General features: G+C 38.7%; 1 protein-coding gene across 3 annotated transcripts in view; it reads left to right on the top strand.

The window, feature by feature from the left end:
• cpped1 (calcineurin-like phosphoesterase domain containing 1) overlaps positions 1–25,619 on the top strand; it is a 157,293-nt gene that overhangs the window by 20,621 nt on the left and 111,053 nt on the right. For all 3 annotated transcript variants that reach the window (XM_048609854.1, XM_048609857.1, XM_048609856.1), the window contains one exon: positions 5,859–6,071. In XM_048609854.1, coding sequence (XP_048465811.1) covers positions 5,859–6,071 — 213 coding nt within the window. The remainder of the gene's footprint in view (positions 1–5,858; positions 6,072–25,619) is intronic.

The following is a 25,619-nucleotide window of genomic DNA, read 5'->3' as shown; positions in this document are numbered from 1 at the left end:
CGTCAGCCTCTCTGCTCCTATGATGCTGCTTGGCCTGCTGTGTTCATTCAGCCCTGCACCTTGTTGTCTCGGGTTTTTCTGACAATCGCCATTGGATTTGTGGTAATCATTAGACTCTTAATCCATGCATGAATCACAAGAAAACATCACACAAGTTCAGTGGGTAATAGGGAAGATAAACAGACGATTGGCCCTTATTTCAAAAGGAATGGAATATGAAAATAGGAAGTTTATGCTAAAATTATACAAGGCACTCGTCAGACCAGTTTTGGCTCCCTCATGTAAAGAAAGATATACCACCACCACCCCTCAACACCCCCACGCCCCCAGCCCATTAGTAGCAATTCAAAGAAGGTTCATTAGGTTGATCCTGGGTGCAGAGAGACTTCCTTCTGAGGACACATTGAGATTGTTTGTACTTGTAGTCATTGAAGTTTAGAAGAAAGAGAGGTGACTTTATTGAAACATGTAAGATTTGTAGGGGTAGACAGCATAGATGAGGAAAGGTTGTTTCTCCTTGTGGAAGAATTTTTAGGACCAGATGGTGTAATCTCAGTATAAAGGGTCACCCATATAAGACAGCGATGCGGGGGAATTTCTTCTTATGAGAGTAGTATCTCAGAGAGCTGTAGTAATTAGTTTGTTAAATATATTCAAGGCTGAGGTAGACAGACTTCTGAGCAGTAAGGGAATCTATGATTAAGGAGAATAAGTAGGAAAGTGGAGATGAGAATGATCAAATTGATCACATTGAATGATTGGGTGGACTCGATGGGCTGAATGGCCTACTTCTGTTGCTACCTTTAATGATCTGGAGATGAAATTCATCCACTGGTATTTAAAGATTGAAAACAGAACTTTTTCATGAACAACATTTTCAGGATGTGGAACAGATTCCTGGAAGAGTCCAAATCAGTTTACATTCATTCAAGAAGAATTATTACAAAGGGGAGTGAAGTATTGTTAGTGGGATATTAGGCAGAAAGTATTTAACTGCAGTTGACAGAGTGTTCATAAAAACTTTTAAGTGCAAGCTGTTTTTTGCCCCTGCATGAAGTGTTCAGTATTCCATTAAAACTTTTACTTTTACCATCAGTGCAATTACATGCTTTTTATTGACAGTCCACCACAGGATGCTCTTTCCACCTATTTACTGGAGTTGTCAATGCCAAGTTCTTCCTATCACTATGATTAGTCCACCACCTGGACCATAGTGATGCCACCCTTGAAATGATCAAGAGTTTATTGTCTATCCTGATGAAGTTCCTGCATTCTGAATGATTAGTGTAGCAAACACAATCCAGGTCCTGTTGGGAAAAGAGTTGTGGTTCATAATTTTCAGTAGTCACGTGGAACTCCTTTTGTATTATTCCAATGACCATTATATTTGATTTGCATATTTAGTAAAGCATACTGGACACTAAAAATAACTACTTAATGTTTGCAATCAACACAATAGAAAGAAATGGGTCACCTTGAATTTCTTTCCTTCAGGCTCTAATTAGGCCATTTTTTTATATGCTGGAGGTACAAGCTGTTAAAGAATGGTTTTGGATTTTCTCAACAATTACTACTAAATTCATTATGTGGATCGCTGCTTCATGAAATGGATTATATTAGGTTTAATATTTGCTATTGTAAGGCTGGACATTGATGCATTTAGCATTGACACTTCATTTTGAGAAATGCGAATAAACGTTGCTGGCCTTGCATTGAGGAAACTAGGATTCAGGATTATATCTGGTTATGACATGATTAGAGTGTTTTAAGGAAGATATTGTGCTCAATTTAAGAGCATTGAACAAAGTTTTAATCTCAGCATATGGACAATTAAAGGAGGCCACTTAAAAGCTATGTACATTTTGTGTGAACAAATCCATCAATTTTAAACTCTTGGGGAAGTTGTATCCCATAGATAAAACTGTGATCCATAATGTTAATCAGGAAAAACACCAGGATACGAATCTAATTTTATTTAAACAAAGCTCTAGTCATTTCAAAGATGACATTTCTATGGTCCCAGTAGTGCAGTAACCATAATTAAGAAAGGGTTCTACGATTCACAGTTTGTATCAAGATCACAAAATGCATAAATAAAAACACTTTTTAAGATGTCACAGGAAATTATTAACAGCAGAAATCTTTGCCTATAGTTCCATAGAGTATTTCATCATCTTTATTTCTTTCTCTAACCTTTAAATTATTTTTTATTACTCATTCATCACATACTTTTTAAAAGGTATTCATCAACACATTCATCTATATCATCTGTAAAAGTTTAAAATGCTGAACTTGAATATGTCTTCCGAGAAACTAGGTAATATGTATTTGTTGACAAACCATCTCCCATTAATTTACTGCAAACTCAAAAGCTTTGTTTTACCAGGGAATAATTCTGTTACAAACGGAGATGTACTAACCATTCCCTATGGCTTCTGTACCTTTCATTTAAACTTCTTGACATGCTCTTCACTTTTTAAATCTTCTGCAAGAGAAGAAAGAGATGGACTCACGTTTAGACTCCCACACCCCCCAACTTCATCAGCCATAATTACCTGAACTTACCCACATGGCCTGCTTCTTCCTATTGTGACTCACCACCATGTCTTTCCTGGAAGCCTGAGTCTCTTTTTCTAGACTTGCTCTTTCCATTTATCCTGTTCCTCCTTCTCCAGTTATTGCACCTTCTTCCCCCTTGACATCTATGCTACCATCTATGGCACACCAAGCATCGGTGCTAGAGTCGTAAAATGTTATAGCATGGAAGAAGGTCTTTTGGCCCACTGTGTCTGCACTGGTTGTCAAGCACCTATCTACTCTAATCCTATTTCCCAGTACTTGGCCCATAGCCTTTAATGCATGGCATTTCAGGTATTTATTTAAATATTGTGATGGTTCCTGTCTCTACCACTATTTAAGGCACTGAATACCAGATATGCACTACCTTTGAGTGAAAGCATTTTTCCTTAAATCCCCTCAATATCCTGCCCCTTGCCTTAAATCTATATCCCATGGTTATTCACCTTTCCACTAAAGGGATGCGTTCTTTCCTACGTATCCTATCTATGCCCCTCATAATTTTGTTGACCTCAATCAGATCTCCTCACAGTCTTCTCTGCCTGAAGGCTGGGGTTGTTTCCTATCTACTCTCTCATCATAGCTAAAATTATCCAGTCTGGACAACATCCTGGTGAATCTTGTCTGTACCCTCTTTAGTATAATCAGATCCTTCACATTTTGTGGCCACCCAGAAATGCATCCAGGTGTGGCCCAACAAATATTTTATTCAGCCCTGTTCTAACTTCACTCGTCATGTCTTCAGTACCTCAGTTAATAAAGGCAATTATCCCATATGACTTTTAACTACCCTATTAATCTGCCCTGTTGCCTTCAAGCATCTGTAGACATACACATCAAGGTCCCTCTAATCTCCCATACTTTTCAGGGCCCTACCATTTATCATATACTCCCTTTCTTTGTTCATCCTCCCAAAATTCATTACCTCACATTTATCAGGATTAAACTGCATTTGCTACTGTTATGGCTATCTGATCAGCCTATCCATATCATCCTGTAATCTACGACTTTCCTCACTCCAGAAATTTTTGTGCCATCTGTAAACTTGCTGATCAAACCTCCTACATTTGTGGCTATGTCATTAATTTACAAGAATGCACTTTCGCAAACTGTTCTCTCCTGCAGTTACTGCTTTGCTGAATGTTCATAAGTCTCTACAATTGCTAGTGTTGAGATCTTGCAGACAAAACTCCTTATCACTGTGCTTTATGCAGTGACATTCCACTTCTCTTGTTCTCAGCCCTCATTTTATTGTTTAAATCATTGGTTATTAGTTTTCCATCCTGCATCATGTGCCATGGAACTGACAGAAATAGCACACTGTGTCAATGTCGCTTATCTTTAATTTCTTCATAGAACTCCAGGTAAGATGAAAGATTATATTTGAAAAAGATCAGTGGATTTGAATACAGTTCAAACCAATGGAACAAAAGCTGCCTGTCTCTTGCATCTCTAAAGATCAATGTCAACTGAGCTTGAAGTATTTAAGATATTAATGGACATAAATACTGCAGATGCTAGAACTGCGTAATAAAAGCAGAATATGCGCAGCAGATTGGGGAGCGCCTGAGAAAGGGAGATGAGGTTAACTTTTCAGGTCAATGACCTATCATGAAAATTTTCTGTCTCTCAAGTCTCTGTCACTGATTAGGAAGTGGAGTGTGAAGGGAGTGAATATTTGACTAGTGTTGAAAGAATTAGGAACAAACTGGGACATTGGGTTTTGGAGGGAGTTGTAAATGAGTGTGTGGATTTTGAATTAATTGTGTTGATCGATGGAAACCCAATGGAAATGAACAAGGAGTAATGGTGAGAAGAGCTATATTACGGTATATGATGCAGACAATGAAGCTTTGAGCAAATTGACATTGATAATAGAAGCTGACCCATACTTGTATTCATATAATGATTGAAGTCAGAAAGGATATCAGTGATGACTTTTGATAAGTGCACGGGCCATAAACTAGACAAAAGTGAATGGGGTGTTGTGGGGCGAAAGATAGCAGGTTAGTGTTAGGTGGTAGAGACATGGGTGCAACTGGAAGGAGATGTATAACAATTCAAATTTACCACCAATGCTTTCATGAGTTCAGTGATGATAATTGCTCCATTAAGCAATTGCTTTTTCTAATGGCAAATGACATCCATTGGTTATAAATAGAGCATTGTGTTAGTACTTAAGGGTGTAAAATGTAGCTTCTTTGTTACTGTGTGTTATTTTACTGACAGTATGTGAGGTGTTATTTGGTTGGATTTGTAAACTGTTTTTATGCTGCATTTTGACAAAACGATACAGAATACTGTGAAGGATAAAAACATCTGATGTAATTAATACAGTTTATGTTTGCATGCCAGTGAATAAATAAAGAACGTTTAATCACATGTCCTGTGAGTCCTTACGAAATGGAAAAAGTCATTCTCAAACTCTAATACCTGATCGCCAAGGCAAAGACAATCTTTTTTCAACCATCTGCTTCTATCTGACTGATTTCCATTGTGTTTTTGTTATGATGTTCTTTGTATTACAAGTCTTTCTTACAGCCTCCACAAATACCAAAAGAGATGGCCAACACCAAGGACTAAATAACCAGACTTATCTCCAGAATTGTTCATTGCTTGGGCCTCCATGGGGAATGACCTTCAGTCTTGTATTGCAATTGTCGTTTGTCCACCTGTTGTTTTGTGTGCTACGGGGCTTACCTGAAGTTCAGGTCCAAGTTTCTCATGAGAAAACTAGACAAAGAATCTCAAATAGTGCTAAAGAGGGCTGAGGCAGCAGAGAAGATTGTTAACCTTGGCAGAGAACAAATCAGTGAGCTCCTCACACTATTCCTGCATTAATTTTAGAATGCTTCATTCTGATACCCGAGCAAAATAGTGTAGTATTCCATTTCCTCACACTGACATCTCTACCTTGATGAGCGTAGAAGTAAATCCGGTGATGAACTCTTATTTTTGATTTCCAATTGGAAGTTTGAGTTCTTTGAAGAGAAGACTACTTCATGAAGTGAAAATGGCAATACCAGGGAGCTGCATTAAAATTACTGCTTCATTCATTGGACAAAATAATCGCCAGCAGTCTATATTTTCCTCCCTCAACTGCTCCATCTGTCTCCCTCTTGAACTGTGCTCACCTCTTCACCTTTCCCTCTTCTATCTCAGTTGGAACATAGCAGCTGGTATAGCCATATTGAGAGGAACAACTTTTCATTATGTATCTTATGTCTGTAAAAAGGTGTCAAAAGTCTGAATACAATTTTTTTTTTTAAACTGTTCTCTAGAGAAAGATTGGAAAGGACCTTTCTACTTCGTACAAGGAACCGATCCACAATTTGGCCTTATGAAGGCATGGAAGGTTGGAGATCATGATGATAGCGGGGATGAATGGCAGGAAGAAATCAAGCTCATGGAGCAAGCAGTGCAGGCTATCAACAAGTTAACACTGAAACCCAAGTTCTTTGTACTGTGCGGAGATCTTATTCACGCAATGCCAGGTAATCACTGTCAACAACACCTATTGCAAATGCCATGATATCTGACACAAGCATTATATTGACACCACTTTGTAAAATGCATTAAATGTTTTCCATTCTGTTTCCAAAATACACCGTGCCGAGAAACAGAAATTCCCTATTGATTCTTCAAATATTTGTTATTGTGTTTGTAGAATACAATGCTTAACAAACCTCAAGATAAAGGGTGAATTTTTGCAGGCTTCACCCGTTTGCCTGCCATAATTACAACTGAAGAGCATGAATACCTCCAGAACAATATGGAAAACCCATGCAAATCATTGTTTTCTGCTCTCTGCTGCTGTTGCGCCAAAGTTATGGTGAGCAAGCAGAAATCCGCCCTGCAAGCCAACCCTCTCCCCCATCTAAGGCAATAAGCATGCTGCTGTGATGCTGGGTATTAGTGCTGCAGTTTACCAGGGTGATAGAATATGGGTCATTCTTTACTTCGCTCTTCTGCTGAGTTAATCCTTGGCATCCAATCACAGGGAAATTTAATTTGGGGGAATGTCATCAGAGAGAGGACAGAAAGTGAATGAGTTGAAGCTCCATGCACATACCTGCTGATTACTGCTATGGCCTTATCGTTGGTGAGGCTTTGTTCAGTTTGGAAATCAATTTAAATTAGGGACGAACTAAATACATTTTTTTCGTACAAAAGTTAGATGACAAAAGAGACCATTTGGTCCTGAAAAGACTGAATAACTACTACTGTATCATTTTTCGACTAAGTGTTGCTATTATTCATTTTAACAATGTAAATTACAATTTATATGATCTGTGACAAGACCACCAAATTTATGTAAGTCTGTCAATAAAAGTCATGTTGTGGTCAAACACCCCAAAGGGCACATTAAATAGTAAATGCAGTCAAAACGGATTTCACAGATTTCTTGGCAAATCGCCAGATGTTAGTGACACTGAGAGTCATCAAATCTCATGAAAATTTTGTCTCCTATGCAAGGGATTTCAATGCTTCACTCTTGAAGATCTAGTCTTGAAACATCCTCAAATACCCCTCTCTAAAAGACTGTCTCAATTACTGCTCACTTTCAGGTAGTTCAGTCTGTTTCCCTGACGCTGTGTTCCACTGGATTCCCAAACTGCAGTCCAGCATCTATTCTTGTTCATAAATTCACTTCTTTTCATTGACCACTAACTTCACTAAGCAGACAATGTCCCTAGGATTTCTCTGAGCTCCAATATTTCTCTGCACAAACTGATTGTGGATTTAATTCATCCACGCTCAACTGCACTGAACTATCGATGGTTTTCAGGGACCTCTCCTGCCCTAACTGCCTGGAGTTTGCTAGCAGCAACACTATTGAATCCATATCTTTGCTTCAGTACTATCCCAGCTAAAATTGTAACTGTATCTTAACTTCTTTCAGCAAACTTCTTTCTGACCTAATGGGTTTTACAGCCTGACTTCACTGAATACTTTCAACTAATTTTGGCTTCAGCTCCCAAAACAACCCCTGAACTGTCTTCATTACAAATGTTATAGACTCCACCTCTTTAGCTCGGCAAGCCCACCTACTGTTTTTAGAACTCCATGTCTTCTTAACATGACCTAATGTTCAGTATATAGATTTCAACATGCTTTATTTGCATTTATCCTATTTCTACTGTTAGAATAAAATTTTTAGTCTTGGGAATTAAAGTTTAGTTGAAATACACGGATCAAGAAGTAGATATTCGCAACACCAACTCAAAGAAATATTGCAGCTGTTAGATTAAACTGAATTAGTGTTTTCTTTTGTGCTCTCTCCACTATAAAACGATGTTTGCGTTTTCAACACATGTCTTTTCCCCATGCAATAGGAAAAGTCAGCATCCGATAAGTTGACTTCCACTTAGATTTCATTGGTGATATGTATCGGTGATCTGATCTTATGAATAACATGTCAAACTAAAGTCAGTTTTGCAAATGGAACAACAAATTGTGTTATGGAAACCGAAACACATACATAATCAGAAAATAAAAGCTGATTCAAATAAGGAATTAGCTGGAATGATCATTGTGACTCTATCAGTGAGGTGGGTTTCAAGGATAGTCTTAAAGGAAGAAAAGGAGATAGAGTGTGTCAGGAAAGAAGTTCCCCATCTGCAGCCCTGGATGGTTGAAGGCACTGCCACCAGTGCTGCAGTGAAATGCACGAGAAATCAGTGCGGAGGAGTGCAGAGTTTTTAGCCTGGAGAAAGTTACAGAGTTTGGGATAGATGAAGAAAGAACTTGATCATGATGATGAGAAATTTGAAGTTGAGGTGTCGGGGAATAGATTAGTGAGTGCACGGTGATAGATGAGCATGACTTTGATATGGGATGGGACATGGACAATAGTGTTCTAAAGATCTGAAGATGATTAAGGGTGAAGATGGGGGCCTCGCTAGGAGCATATTAGAATAGTTGAATCTTGGGGTGACTAAAGGTTGACTTGCTGGTAGCAGATGATTTGAGGCAAGTACAGACATGGGTGATGTTATAAAGATGGCTGACGATAATACGGAGATGGAAGCAGGCATCTTTGTGATGGTGAGGATATAAGTAACTGATGTTCAACTGTTTGAATGAAGAGACGACTGTCCATAACACAGCTGGTCACAAAGGCACAAAAAGTAGTGGTTCAACAATGTTAGACAATATGAAGTCTTGTCAACAAAGTTCAAACTCTAAGGTGTTTAAAGTAAAACTATTCACCTCTTCCATAGGTCAGTCATCGGTAACTGGAATTTAACACCATATTCTGAATTTGTTCGGTATCATTAATACAATACCTCTTATATCCTGTTTTAGTAAAATCACTGCAACTTTAAAGTCTTCACTTAGTTTGTGTAATTCCTATCGTGGTTACTTTAAACGATTTGTAAACTGATTGAGTAATTATTTATTTAGAAGAATAAAGTTGGATTTATACTGAGCCTCCATGTTGAAAGCAAAGTCAGCTCGCATTGCTAATGATGTGATTTGCTGGGAAAAGGTTACTCCTGATTTGATTTTACTGCAGCTGTATTGCAACCCTAGCTGTCAGAAGAGAAACTAAATTACCAGTCTCTTGTTCCTTTAGAGAGCTGGCCCACTATCTCCCGATCTGTCCTATCACATTCTACATAGAATGTAAAAGATGGTGCATGTGACTATTATTACCTGTGCTGGGACATTGTTATTTTTTTATCTGTTAATTTGGGTTACTGATGTACTTGCATGCCCTCCAAAAATATTTTCACAGCTGCTGGATGGGAGAGAGCTGTCTGAGTTGTACATTAGCTATACTGACCGTAGTTGTGAGCGAAGCACTGTGGTGCAACTGACAGAAGCTGTTAATCTTTTGAATACCAGGGGAGAGCCATATTTGTGTGTATTGAATTGTTTTTCACCAAATGAAGGGAACTGAAACTATTTTTGTGTTCTGTTCACAGAATCCATTATTGTATCTCTTTTCACAATTAACTGTAAATGGACAATTTTATCATTTCATAACTTTATGGAGCTGTGCTGTCACCACCTGTGAGAAGTCTTGTTGCGCTGCTCTGTATGTGCTTCAATTGGTAACAGAAGTGACCATGAAACATTTTGTGTTTTGAGAGTGCGTGAGGGAGAGTGAAAAGATCATTGCAGCGTTATCTCTCAACCTATCCTGTCACATTCTAGGTGGCATATAAAAGATGGTGCAGGTGGCTATTGTTACCTGTGCTCAGAACATAGTCTTTTTTAAAACTGTTAATTTATGTTACTGCTGCACTTGTATGCCCTACTAAAATATTTTCACAGCTGCTGGATGAATAGCAATGACTGTGGGTTGGTTAGGCTTGAATGAGAGAGGAATGCATGATCAATTGTACAACTTAAAAACTTCTGTTTCCAAGTCAATCACAATCAACCCCATTTGATGAACATAAGCAGTCCTTACTGCAGCCACTCTATTTCATTATTGCTGGAACAAACTTGAATATTTACTTATCTTTGCATTAAGTATTAATTATGAGCATCTAAGTAATTGCTATCCTAGTACACTATAGACAGCTGAAGGAAATGTGTAATTTACTTACACAGCATTGCTTTCTGCTGAAGCTTCCAGGTAGGTTTAAGAAAGAAACTATATACTGGTCAGATGCACTAGTTTACAGTTCTCACACATTCTCGGATGAATTTGCAACCAATATGTAACCCAAGGTGATTTCTCCTCCATCTGGTGACCTTGCAAAAAGTGGTATATAAAATTTATAGGAGACAGTAAGGACTACAGATGCTGGAAGCCAGAATCGATAACTGTGGAGTTGGACGTTCAACAGTGGAGCAGTTCAGACAGCATCAGAGGAGCAGGAAAGTCAATATTTCAAGCTGAAATCCTTCATCAGGACTTTAAAATTTATACATTGTTTGCTCATGATTAACTTAATGGGGAACAGAACATTTTTCTTCTATTTGGGGCATGACTGTCCACATTGAGACAATCAGCGCAGGTATATCATGCCAAATTCCTTCCTAAAATTTACTCCCACGTCCAACCTCAGAAAAGCATCAACATTTCTTAGTGTATTTTGTGCAATTGTACTTACCTAATGACAGCCATTATTTGGTTTCTCCAGTGTGATTTGCAAATATTGATGTAGACACCCACCAGAACTTTTTGGTTGAGATTGACCATATGAAATGGTTTTACAGTTAGCTGAAAGAAGAAATTTAACCCTATCGGACTGGGTAGCTTGTGAAACCACATTAAAGTTTTAAAACACCAGTTTGCAAAAAGAAGTATCACTGACCTCAAAGAGTTGCTAGGGGAAGGAATAAAATCGGTGATTAAGGTAAGAAATTTGGGGCTGGGACTAAAGACAATAGTCTCTTCCAAATATTTGTTTGAATTAAATTTCGGCACATTCAGTACTAGATGCTGTTAGTCATTAGTCAGGGTAGTGGTTGAGAATGATGGTGGTGGGGTTAAGTTGGGAGATCTCAGCATCCTAATGCTGCTTTCAAATAATATCTCCAAGGAAAAGTGTACAAATGAGAAATAAGAGAGAATTCAGGATAGATTCTTGGGGGACACCAAAGAAAATGGTATGGGAAATGGAGCCAATTCAGGTAATTCTGTATGTTTAAATTGATAATAATGAGATCAGGTGAGTGCAGTACCATCAGTGGGCTAAAGTAGAGAAGTTTTGAAGGAGGGTAGTTTGCACAGACAGGTTGGAAAAGGCAAGAAGGGATTAGTTACCTTTTATCATAATCATATGGGATGTCATTGTGATCTCATGACAGCTATTCCGATGATGTGGGCTGGGGTAAATATCTAACTTACGGATTAGGAGGACATTAATGGCAGATTTGGAGGAGAGTCGGACTGTACCTGAGGATCTGAATGTTAATGATCTAGCTAGGAATAGAAGCGCAGCCTGATCAGTGGACAAGATCAGCCTGTCGAGGCATGATGGAAATAGGACAGAGCTGGGAGAGCATCTCAGGACTTATGACTCCGTGATGGGCTAGGGTAACAGGGAAGCAGCAAAGGCTGCTGAATAATCCGTCATGATATTAGTGACAAAAGGGCCTTGAGCTCTTCGTACTTGATGCTGACCCATTGTACAGGACATCACTTAAAGCAAACAGAGTGGGGAAAATACTATTTCAGAAATTAATAATTGAGAATACTAGCGTGGTTTTATGAATGAGAAAGAAAATATTAGGAGAGGAGATTATCATGAGACTCCATAATCAATTCTGCAAAGATGCAGAGATCAAAACGAATGTAAGGTGGTATATTTAGCATGTGGAAAGTGCAAAGAGAACTAACTGCATAAAGTAAGAAAAGTGGTGAAGGGAATGTCCTCAGCTAATTAGCCTAGACTTATATCCTGCCTTCTGTGGAGAAGTAGCAGATTTTTTTTTTTTTTTTTGTCCAGCTAGGGAGCACCATTCAATTCTTGGAATAACGTGGGCTTTACAGAGTTAAGAACTATTGAGAGAAAAAATAATAATAGAAAATATCTACTTGCCTTTCATTGCTGTGGAATGTCCCAACTGTTTCACAGAATTATTTTTGAAGGGTAGTCAGTATTATAATTGCCAAATTATGCACAGCAAGATAACACACCAGCAATGTGATGATGAACAGGTTTTCTTATTATTAGTAATGTTGATTCAGGAATGAGAACTGGTCGGGACATTGTGGATGAATCCCCTTTTCTACTTGAAAGGACAGTTGGGGCTTCAGTTTAACATCTCAGCTGAAATATGACACATTTGACAGTGCAGCACTTCCTCAGTATTGCACTGAATTGTTAGATTTGACTGTAGTCAAATCTCTGGAATGGGACTTGAAGCCATAGCCTTTCTTTTATTCATTCAGTATTTATAGCCTATTCATAATGGTCTTTGAGAAAGAAGTGGTGACCTTCCTTTTTGAACCATTGCAGCACATAGGAAGTAGGTACACTCATAGTGCTATTAAGGAGGGAGTTCCTATTGACTCAGTGAAAGAGAAAGAATGGCACTTTAGTTTTAAGTCATAGTAGTGTGTGACTCAATTTAAACATAGAGAATTACCTGAATTGGAGGGAACCTGCAGATACCATTTTTCTATGTATCTGCTGGCTTAGAACTTACATACGAACATTGGAATTAGGAATGGGAGTGGGCAGTTCAGTACTTTGTACCTGCTCTGCCATTTAACATGATCATGGCTGATCTAATCCTGGTCTCAATGCCACTTTCCTGCCTGCTCCCCATAGCCCTTTATTCTGCTTCTCATCAGAAACGTATCGATTTCTTTCTTGAATCTGTTGATTGCTTCTACCTCCAGTACACTCTCTGGGGCAATGAGTTCCACAGATTCTCAACCCTCTGAGCGAAGTAGTTTCTCCTCATTTCAGTTTTGAACCTACCTCCTTTCCCTCAAAATGTATAATCTCTTGTTCTAGACTGTCCCACAGGGAGAACATCTGTTCAACATCTGCCTTATCAATCGCCGTTAGCATTTTATGTACATGCATCAGATCCCCCCTTGTTCTTTTGAACTCCAGTGAGTGCAAACCCAAGCTATTCAATTGCTTCTCATATGACAAGCCTTTCATTCCTGCAATCAATCTGGTGAAATTCCTTTGGACTGACTCCAGTGCCACCACATCCTTCCTCAAGTAAGGAGTCCAAGACTGGGCATAACACTCCAGGTGTGGACTCACAAACGCCATATATAATTGTAACAACACTTCTTTGCTTTTATAATCCAGTCCTTTTGTAATAAATGCCAAGATTCCATTTGCCTTTCTTATTATATGATGCACTTGTTTACCCACTTGCTGTGATTCATGCACAAGGACACCCAGATCCCTCTGCACTGACACACTTTGAATCTGCTTCCCATTTAAATAATAATTTGCCCTTTAATTTTTCCGGCTAAAATGGACAACCTCAAATTTAAACCACATTAAACCCTGTCTCCAGATTCTGGCCCATTCTTCTGGTCTATCAATATCCATCTGTAAACTCTCTATCTCGTCATCACAGCCTGCTTTCCCACCTATTTTAGTATCAGTCACAAATTTTACTATGTTACACTCCGTCCATGCTTGCACATCATGTATATAGATTGTAAATTATTGAGGTTCGAGAACTGAACCCTGCACCACCCCACTAGGTACAAGTGAAAGGGTTCATGGAAAAATTAAAGTGGCCACTTGTGTGGCAAAAATATTTCTTGTCACTTGTCAGCCCAAGCCTGACTATTGTCCAGGGCTTGCTGCATTTGGACAGTAAATGCTTCAGTATTTGCAGAGTTGTGAATGGGGCTGAACAATGCACAGTCAACAGTGAATAACCCAAACCCCACCCCCAACCTTTATGATGGAGGAAAGATCATTGATGAAGCAGTTGAAGATAGTTTGGCCAAGGATACGCCCCGATGAACTCCTGCAGTGATGTCCTGACACTGAGATGATTGATCTCCAACAATCACAACCACCTTCTTTTTGTGCTAAGTCTAATTCAACCCAACGAAGCGTTTTCCTCCTGATTCCCATTAACTCCTGTTTTGCTAGCATTCCTCGACACCACACTCAATCAAATTAACTTTCTGACTCAAAGGTGAGATTGTATCCACTAAGTCACTGCTAACCTTGATGAAAGAGAAAATTGAGTTCCAGAAGACAGCATTAGCAGTAAAGGAGATGAGGTTGGATGATTGCTAAATAATTTGAGTTTTAATGTCTAGATATCTTTTAATAAACAGTTACATCCTATTACTGAATTAAGTAACAGGGTCAGCTATGGACTTCGCTGGAAAATTACTTTAGCTGTTACGAATGTTGGAAAAACAGAATTAAGAAGTAATGCAAAAGCAAAATAACTACAAATGCTAGAAATCTGAAATGAAAACACGAAAACTGCTGAAAATACTTGGGTGTGGCAACATTTGTGGAAAGTAGAATGGGTAATATTTCAGGTTGATGACCTTTCAGCAGAATGTTACTTTTTTTTTGGGAAGGTTCCTTTTTAAAATAAGTTCCCTGTGCTGGTAATTAGGGACAATGGAGTTTAGCATATTTTGTACAGGATTCAAAAATATATAATAACTTAAATATAATCAATTTGATAATTTGTGCAAAGCACAGCAAGTATTTATGCATTTAAGGCTAGTTCGGGAGTGTAAAGGATAGAATTGATGTTGGTCATTAAAATGTAGAAACGAATCAAGTACTCTCATGACCCAAGTTGTTTTTTTCTTTCTAAATTCCTGCTGATTTTTGGGACTTGTGGAATATACTATCTGAAAGATGATTTAAGACAAAACTTTCTAAAGCAAATTTGATAAGGACTTTAAAGGGATAAAAAAATGGCTATGGGATAAAAGCAAAGGAGTGGGACTATTTAGATAGCTCTTCCAAAGAGCCACCGTTCGGCGTGAGGGGCTGAAAACATTTTACATAATACCAAGGACAAGCTTGTCAGTAGCTAACTTGAAAATTATATCATGTAAGGTGTGCGTTGGCAGTTGTTGCTTATACTTGTAAAATACATAAAGAACTGACTGTCTTCAAAGAAATTGGAACAAAATTATCATTGCTGCATTCCTACAGGTCATGTAGGAAATGTTTTTATTCATTTTGTGGGATGTGGGCATTGCTGGCTGGCCAGCATTTATTGCCCGTCCCTAGTTGCCCTATTGAATCAAGATGTAATATTTTAGCCATTGTGTGATAGGACTAAAGAGTGTTGAACTGATGAAATAGGTTGATGAAACAGAAATAGGATGATTTAATGTAAAGTGAACTGATCTGTCTAAGAATGAATAGACATAACCAATTAATTGAGGAGATGAGCCTGTGAAGAAGAAAGAGAATGGAAGAGTGGATGGAGAGGTATTATTTTAATTACATAACTAGTAACATTGATATTCAGAATCACAGAATTGTTACAGTATAGAAAGAAATTATTTGGCCCTTCGTGTCTGCACCAGGACTGTTCCCACTAATCCAGATGATCACAGGTGGCAGTTTTTCTGTTACTTGATTACTCCACTTAGTTCCATTTTATTTGCTAATTGATTTAAGATTGAAGTCATATATAGGTAGTAATAAAATTACTATCACTGTAGACCTGATCACAGTCCATCTTCGTAAAAGTTAAATTTGGTCTTTTCAAGTGCAGCAGAACAGAAGGAATTGAAGAGTACTGAGCTATGAACTGATAACAGCTGGTGCTTGCATGAGATTTATAGCATTCCAAACAGAAAGACAAAACTTAAATAGATGTCATCAACCCAACAATTAATGTTATTAAAACGCATTTACTAGACAAACCACCTATAGTTGTAATGAAGTTATTGGCATGCATTATATTTGTTGGAAACCTTGATTGATACATTTTCTATGGATAAGCAATTGTGAGCATATGCAAAAAATTTTACTTAAATTAACATGATAGCAAGAAACCCAGGAATGTATATAAACCTAGAAACCATCTTGATTGTTTTTCTGACAGAAACCTGACTAACATTGATTCAGCATTAAGAAACAAATAGCATACAATGTCATGCTTAAGCATATTTTCTGCTCTAAATAAAGATTCTGACATTACTCTTTTTGAACCAGTGTTGAAATTATAAATGTATAAGTGGATAGTTGATTATTAACTTCTTATCATTAATTTGAGTAGTTTAAATTTTTCACTAAAATATGTATTTGTTAAAACAAAAGGAATCACAACAGCCAGTGAGAAAGGTTGCCTCTTTTCACCAAGCTTCAGGTCAGTTTAAAGATCTTTTTCCTGAAGCAGAAAATCACATTATGATGGAGCTAAGGCAAAATAATATTTATGAATGTGATTGCCATAATTTTATTATTTTCTTTTGAGATGTTGTAAATGTGCAAGCATTTTGATGAGAAAACTAATAATTAGCAATGGGGACAGGATAAGAAATCTTTGGTGCATTAAAGACTTGTACCTGATCACATTGCAAACTGTAATGGCAGGAAAATGTATTTGGGCAGACCAATGGATAAACAACAGGAGGGAGACATTTTTGTTAATGCAACAAACTGATGGATAAGGAGCAATGTAACATTATGATCTATATTAGCTTTAAAACATAACCTCAATGTTTCTCTTTTCTTTAATAAACAATTCTATTACTTATATAACCGACCAGAAGGTTTAAAATTTGCTACTTAGAAAGTGAGTGGATTATTATGCATATTAGGTCTGCTGCTGAATTAGCTGAGAGGCCGAAACTCCATCTCAAACTATTGTGCTTCATGAAATGTGTGCATCATCATATTAAGATTGTGTCGTTCAGCTATTCAGTTTGCTTTTGTTTATTTGCTTGATGAAACTGAATGTATTTCAATGCTTTTATTGGTGTGTTTTGTGTCATATTGAAAAAGAGACCGAGAAGGAGGCTTTATAAAAGGTACTCCAGTAGTTAAGCACCTTCACTTGGGAGATCTAGTCTAGTAGGGTGACAGCAGCTTTAAGACCACAAGAAATAGAAATAAGAGAAGGCTGTTAGACCCTTCGATGCTGCTTTGCCATTTATAGGATCATGACTGATGCGTCATTCCTCATATCCACTTTCTTGCCTGATCCCCAAACCCTTGATTCCCTGACTGATCAACATTCTATCTATCACAGGCTTAAATATACACAAGAACTCTACTCCCATCACTCTGTCTGGCAAGGAGTTCCAAAGACTCTCAATCCTTTGAGAGATGAAATTCCTCCTCATCTCAGTCTTAAATTCGTGCCCCTTTATTCTGAGACTATATCCTCTGGTCCAAGTTACCCTAGATTCCATGCGTTTTCACCTTCTTTATCAGTCTCTCACGTGGGATTTTGTCAAAGGCTTTGCTGAAATTCAAATAAACTACGTCAATCACATCTACACACCTGGTCACCTCCTCTCAAAATTCAGCCAGATTTGTTAGGCATGACCTGCCTCTGACAAAGCCATGCTGACAAACCCTGATCAGACCTTGCCTGTCCAAGTGGAGATTAAATCTCCTTTCCAGAATTTTCTCCAATAGTTTCCATTTCACTTATGTGAGACTCACTGGACTCTAATTCCCTATTTTATTTTCTACCACCTTTCTTGAAAAGTGGAATCACACGAGGTGACCCTCCAGTCCTCTGGCATCTCCCGTGTGGCCAAGGAGAAAGTAAAAGTTTGGGTCCGAGCCCCTGTAATTTCATCCTTTGTTTCCTGCAGCAACCTGGGATACAACTCACCCAGCCCTGGGGATTTGTCCACTTTTAACCCAACCAAAATCTTCAGTACCATCTCACCCCAATGTCAAACTGCTCAAGAGCCTCGTAGCCCCTCTTCCCGGATTCTGTACCTATATCCGCCTCCCAAGTTCTGGAATATGTTGTTACCACTACCAATGTCTGAAGGTCAAGAACATAAGAACATAAGAAATAGGAGCAGGAGTAGGCCATCTGGCTCATCGAGCCTGCTTTGTCATTCAGTAAGATCATGGGTGATCTTTTTGTGGACTCCGGTCCACTTACCTGCCAGTTCACCATAACCCTTAATTCCTTCACTGTTCAAAAATCTATCTACCGTTGCCTTAAAAACCTGCAACAAGATAGCCTCAATTACTTCACTGGGCAGGGAGTTCCACAGATTCACAACTCTTTGGGTGAAGAAGTTCCTCCTCAACTCAGTCCTAAATCTGCTCCCCCTTAGTTTCAGGCTATGCCCCCTAATTCTTGTTTCACCTGCCAGTGGAAGCAACCTCCCTTCTTCTATCTAATCTATTCCCTTCATATTTTTTATATGGTTCTAAATTCTGATGAGTATAGTCCCAGGCTATTCAATCTCTCCTCATAAGGCAACCCTCTCAACACCGAAATCAACCTAGTGAACCTCCTGTGCACCCCGTCCAGTGCCAGTACATCCTTTCAAGTAAGGAGACCAAAACTGTACACATTACTCCAGGTGTGGCCTCACCAGCACCTATGCAGCTGCAATGTAGCCTCCCTGCTTTTAAACTCTATCCCTCTAGCAATGAAGGACCAAATTCCATTTGCCTTCTAAATTGCCTGCTACACCGGCAAACCAACTTTTTGTGATTCATGCACAAGGACACCCAGGTTCCTCTGCACAGCAGCATGCTGCAATTTTTCACCATTTAAATAATAGACCATTTGCTGCTATTCCTACCAAAAATGGATGACCTCACATTTACCAACATCTTATGTCATCTGCCAGACCCATGCCCACTCACTTAACCTATCTATATCCCTCTGCACACTTTGCTGTACCACTCATCTTAGTGTCATCTGAGAACTTTGACATGCTATAGTTGGTCTTCAACTCTAAATCGTCTATGTAAATTGTAAACAATTGTGGTCCCAACACTGATCCCTGAGGCACATCACTAGCCACTGATTGCCAACCAGAAGATCACCCATCTATCCCCACTCTTTGCTTTCTATTAGTTAACCAATCTTCTATCCATGCTAATACATTACCCATAATGCTGTGTACCTTTGTCTTATGCAGCAGCCTTTTGTGAGGCACCTTGTCAGCTGCCTTCTGGCAATCCAGATACACTGCATCCACCAATTCCCCATAGTCCACCGCGCTTATAGTGTCCTCAAAGAATTGCAGTAGATTAGTTAAATGTGACCTGCCTTTCATGAACCCATGCTGCTTCTGGCTGATGGGACAATTTCAATCCCGATATCTCACTATTTCTTCCTTGATTATAGAATCAAACATTTTTCCCACTGCAGAAGTTGAGCTAACAGGCCCATAGTTACCTGACTTTTTGTGTACCTTTTTTAAACAGTTTCCCAAGTCCCTCCAAACCCCATTTTCCTTCTGGAAGGTGGAAGAACCGGATGTAATTTTAGACATGAGATCATCACCAAACTGATGAAACAATGCATTTTAAGATACATTAACTCTCTCTTTCTCTTGCATTTGTAAACACATGAATAAAAATAAGCTAAATACTGTTTGTTTCATGAAGGTGTCATCCAATAATGTGGTTGAAGAGTGTGCCCTGGATTAGGGTCACCAAGCAGAATGCATTAATGTGGGAGAATGATTCCATGTGATTCACATAAAAATTCAGTACATGCCAAATTAATTATAACTATCAATATTGACCTTCTTTTGTTCCTCTTCACCTACAGAGTTATAATGTTTTTAGTTATTTTTCTTTGCCTCTCCAAAATGTAGTAGTCATCTTTTGAGAGAATTCTTGCAGTGGAGATGTTTACCAATAGCACCTCAATGATCAACCAACTATAAAACTTTAGATTCAAACTTCCATGTGAGTGCTGGCTATGATGGACGTCTGGAGAAGCAAGTGGTATTAGGGTGATGGGTTTTCTTGATATTTATTAATAACTTGGACTTGGGTCTGCATTTCAAAATGCAGACCCCACAAATTGTTGAAGCTGTGAGGGGGGTAGTGGATAGTGGAGGGTGGTGGGCTTTGAGAGGCACAGGTGGTACATGTACGCAAATTGTTGAAAATGACAGGACACATTGAGAAAGTAGTTAAGAATGTTTACAGGATCATGGACTTTGAGTAAAGGTATAGAATGCAAAAGCAGTAAAGTTATGATAAACATAGAACATTACAGCGCAGTACAGGCCCTTCGGCCCTCGATGTTGCGCCGATCTGTGAAACCAATCTGAAGCCCATCTAACCTAAACTATTCCATTATCATCCATATGTTTATCCAATGACCATTTAAATGCCCTTAAAGTTGGCGAGTCTACTACTTTTGCAGGCAGGGCATTCCACGCCCTTACTACTCTCTGAGTAAAGAACCTACCTCTGACATCTGTCCTATATCTATCACCCCTCAATTTAAAGCTATGTCCCCTCGTGCTAGCCACCACCATCCGAGGAAAAAGGCTCCCACTGTCCACCCTATCTAATCTTCTGATCATCTTGTATGAAACACTGATTTGTCTAATATCATGTCCAATCCTGGGCCTCGCAATGTAGGAAGGCATTGGGAATGTACAGAAAATACTTATGAGAATGGTTCTGGGAATAAATTGCCTGGCTTTGTATCTGCACCAGAAGGAAAAGTAAAACCAAAGTGCTATGAGCCTGTAAGTTCTGACTGAGTTGAGAATGCAAGAGCGATGCTAAGAACATCCAGATAGGCACAGAGTGAGTAATTGCTAAGAAATCAAGTGAAGACTCCAGAACGTGCCCATCTCTGTGTGAGCTGTGTGTCTGTGCCCGTGTACAAAGCTGCCTGGCAGCTGAATTGCAATGAAAATGTTAGTGTGCTCAAAAGTTCACTTTTGAAGTTATGAACGTATTATAATTGAGTTGGAAATGAGCCATGTGTCGTGAGGCTGGTGCATTTCTGGTACGTAAGAGCTTAAGAAATAGGATCAGGAAAAGGTAATTCAGCAACTTGAGCCTACTCTGCGATTTAATACAATCATGGCTGATCTCCTCTCAGCTTCAATTTTACTTTCCTGCCTGCTCCCCATAACCCTTTAACCTATTACTTACTAAAAATCTATCTCCACCTTAAATTTATTCAGTTTTCCCCGTGTCCACTACGTTCTAAATAGTGAATTCCTCAGATTCACAACCGTTTGAGGGAAGTAATTCTTCCTCATTTCAATTTTAAGTCTGCTATCCCTTAGCCTAAAAATATAACCGCTCGTTCTACATTCTCCGCTGTACCTCGATGTTGTCAATCTCCTTTAGTATCTTATGTTCCTCAATTATATTTCCTCTCATTCTTTTAAACTCCAGCAAGTATAGGCCTAAATCACTCAATCCCTCACAAGACGAGCCATTTGTCTCTGAAATTAAGTTAGTGAACCTTCTCCGAACTGCTTCCAATGCAGTTGCATCCTTCCTCAAGTAACTGGACCAAAACTGTACAACTGTTCAAATGCAGTCTCACCAATGCATTGTACAATTGTACCAACACTTTCCTACTTTTATACTCCTTTACGTTAGCAATAAATGCCAAGATTCTTTTTCCACCTCCTCATTTCCTTCTGTATAATATAATATACCTGCATAATGCTTTCTGTAATTCATGCATAAGAACACTTGGATCCCTTAGTATCTAAGTATTTTGAAGTTTCTCTCCATTTAAATAATGTTGCCTTTTTGTGCTTTTGAGCAAAATGGATAACCTCACACTTATCCATGTTAAATTCCAGCTGCCAAATTCCTTATTTATTCATTGCACCTTACTTTCCCGCCTATGTCAGTGTCATTTGCAAGTTTGGCTGTAGTATATCCTATCCCTGCATCCAAATCATTAATATAGATTGCAAATAGTTGGGGCCCATGGACCGAACCATGTGGCATCCCACTAGTTACAGATTGCCAAACTGAAAAAGACTCATTTATCCCTACTGTCTGCTTTCTGTTGGTTAGCCAGTTCTTTATCTAAGCTAATATATTATCCTTAGTCCTGTGTGATCTTATTTTCCGCATTAACCTTTTGTGTAGCAATTTATCAAATGCCTTAAGGCAGTCTAAGTATATTACATCTAAATCCCCGTTATCCACTTCGCTTGTTACATAGAATCATAGAATCCCTACAGTGTGGAAACAGGCCATTTGGCCTATCGAGTCCACACTGACCCTCTGACGAGCATCCCATCCAGACCCACCCCAAACCTTGCATTTCCCATGGCTAATCCACTTAGCCTGCAAATCCCTGGACACGATGGGTAATTTACCATGGCCAATCCGCCCACCTTGCACATCTTTGGACTACGTGAGGAAACTGGAGCATCGGGGGAAATCCCTGCAGACACGGGGAGAGTGTGCAAATTGCACACAGACAGCCGCCCAAGGGTGGAATCGAACCCCAGTCCCTGGCACTGTGAGGTAGCAATGCTAACCACTGTACCACTGTGCCGCCCTCTTTGAAGAACTGTAGCAAATTACTCTAACACAATTTACCCTTCACAAAGCCATGCTGACTCTGGATTAAATTTCAGTTTTCCATATATCCCATTACTACTTCCTTAATGATTGATTCTGATTGGAATCATTGACGTTGTTTGCCAATGACAGAAGTTGAACGAACTGACCAGTAGTTTCCTACTTTCTGCTTCCGGTCCTTTTGTGAATATAGATGTTACATTAGCATACTTCCAATCCACTGGAATCTTTCCAATCCAGTGAACTTGGATCTCTGCTGCCACTTCCTTTAAGAACCTCAATCCTTTAAGACCCTGTAAAGCATCAGGCCCTGGGGACATGGCTGCCTTTAATCCCAGTTTGCTCAGTGATGGTGGTTGTTTCCCTAGTAATGGCAATTGTTTTAGGTTCCTTCTTTTGTATAATCTTCATTAACAGTAGGGCTATTGCAGGTGGTTGTTTGGGAGTGCTGACTATGATGGACATCCAGAGAAGCAAGTGGTGAACTGGAGCTATTAGCCCAGACTTCAATATCAGAAATTGTTACCATCTAATTTCCTTCCACTGCCTCGAAAAATAGCAAATTGCAATATCCAATATCCAATAATAATAAGATGTTAATACATGCAAGTAGACCCCTCAGTGCTAACTAATGAGATTCTCTCTTACTGTTAATACCCTGAGTGGAAAATCAGACTTTCCTTCTGGATGTTGAGAAACTCATCTTTCTGATCTTCCGTTATTTATCTCCTACTAAATATCAAATGTGTGATTCGTATGTAGAGGAAACCGTGAAGTACCAAGTGTGTTCCGCAGTGAGGAAGACTTTAATTTCTAAAACTATTAGTAACAACTTTAAAGCCCCTTTCTTCCTTCAGATTTGACCATAGGTAGAGTTACTCAAATCAAAGGAAGAAAAGAGAGTTACTTCCATTTCACCTTCATTGGGGAAATATTAAATGAGCAGCAGGTATCTTTTTCTGTCCCAGCAACCTCTGCAGAACTAGTCTGCATCATTTTTGCAGAAAATAATAGGTGTATTGTTTAAGAATAAATATTTCTAATCCTTAGATATGCCAGGTTCTCTTTGAGGAAGTATCTGGTTTAACTTAGGCTGGGTGGAATTGGGATAAAGTTTTATTTACGAGTATGGGTTTTGTACAAAGAATTTGGGTAATATTAAACTGTCCGTACCACTTATGATTCCATACTGCAGATAAATGCAGTTTTCATGTTTTCACCTTTGATAGGGAGCAATAGATGTACCATTTCTCAGGTTGTAATTTTTAAGCTTAAGTTAACTATATAGCCAATTCCTCTGAAATGAACCATTTCTGTGTCTGCTACCAGGCACCGGCTGTGGCTATTCACCTGCCTAAAGCTTGATAGACACTGCAGCTGATGTTATCTGTAAGAAGGGCCTGGTCGTCATCCAGATTTGCAGTATCGCAACCATCTGTGTCACAATACTGTGTTTGAAAAATCTAATTCACCATTATCCTTTTTGAGAAGGAAACTTTCTCTCCTTGCCTGGTCTAGTCTATGTGTGACTTCAGACCCACAACAATTCCTTGATACCTTTTGCATTAAGAATGTAAAAATAAAAGGCAGGAGTAGGGTCTGTTGAACCTACTTTACTATTCAGTAGTTGTTTAAAACTCAATACAGAAACTCATTCATGAATAAGACAGGCAAAAGATAGTTTAACACATATTATGGGTGGAAAATTTCTGGGCCAAAAACAAAATTCTGAAGATCAAAAGTCCTAATCACAAAGATGTGTTAAATTATTTTTAGTTTCTTTTGATTTTAGCCATGATGATACGCTGTAAAGGGATGATTGATCTTCACTTCGCTAGTTGATCTGATGGGCAAATGAACTTTCCTTGTTAGAAATTTTATTTTTGAGCTTTCTTGGGGTTTTTTCTTTGTCTTTTCAAGCACATGGAAAGAGCGGGAAGGGAGACAAAAATGGAATTGGTGACACTTCACCAGACTGAAGTGGAAGTATTTCATTTTTGCCTCAATACCTTATCAAAATCCTTTTGAAGGTCCATAGAAAGTAAACCCATTGCACTTTCTTGTTATTTCTTCAAAGCAAGATTAGCTGAGCATGATATGGCTTTTAAATGTGTATGTTACCTAAACTCTGACAAACCCACATTTTGTCAAATATTCCGTATTTTCATCCCATTCCATGTCGACTGGGAGCCAGTTCGCTCTCTTGGTTGGGTGGCTAGCATGTGGTTCGGAATGACATCAATAGCACAAATTTATTACCTCCTCAGGCTGTGGTAGACTTGGAACCACCTCCTCACCCTGCCCTGGGAATTAAAAGCAATGGCAAACCACCGCTGATTTACAAATGCCAGGAGAAACAGCAATGGATGAAGCATCAGCAGACACACCCTAAGAACTGTCTCTGGCAGAAAAAGCTCACATGTAATGGAATCCCTTTAATGCTTGGAATTTCTGCAGGGTTTCTCCTGATCTCTGGGATTGTAGCTGAACCTCTGCACATATGAAAATTTTATTCTTTTCCTTTCTCTGGGCTTCTGTTTTAATCATCCACATACATTTATGAAATAAAGTCACATGTACAAGAAAATGTAATGAGACAAACGGAAGCATGAGATATGACTGATGAATCCAATGTCCTGTGATAAGTCATAAATTTCAAAAAAAACTAAATTCTATTAAATTAAAAATGAAGCGAAAGGATGAATATTTGAGGCTTAAACCCATACTCTGACTTATTTAAAAAATTTCCACTTGGATAATACACATTTACACACTATGTCCAAGGCTTTTTCTACACAGTTAGTTCCTGTCGCTGGGAAGGAATTGAATCATTGAACAGAGGACAGTTTGTTCTTCAATTATATCTGAGAGTACACTTTACAGTGTATTTTCATGGTCAGATTACATTATGTGACATGAAAACAAGGATCAAAAGAGGGTCAGGTTGAAACACCACAGAACACTCCCTGAGCAGTAAGTTACCCCCAAGAAATTAAAATGAATTTTAAAGTTTCCCATAAAGATGCTCAGCCATATGTTTCACCAAAGCTTGGCTGTCATTCAGGCACACTGCAGTTGTCACTGTTCTTGCCATCATGTACTTTATGGATTGATGATATTGTTATCTGGAATGAACAG

This window comes from Rhincodon typus, chromosome 21 (assembly GCF_021869965.1).
Source record: "Rhincodon typus isolate 14 chromosome 21, sRhiTyp1.1, whole genome shotgun sequence".
Classification (NCBI taxonomy): domain Eukaryota; kingdom Metazoa; phylum Chordata; class Chondrichthyes; order Orectolobiformes; family Rhincodontidae; genus Rhincodon; species Rhincodon typus.
This window is presented reverse-complemented; position numbering and strand designations above follow the sequence as displayed.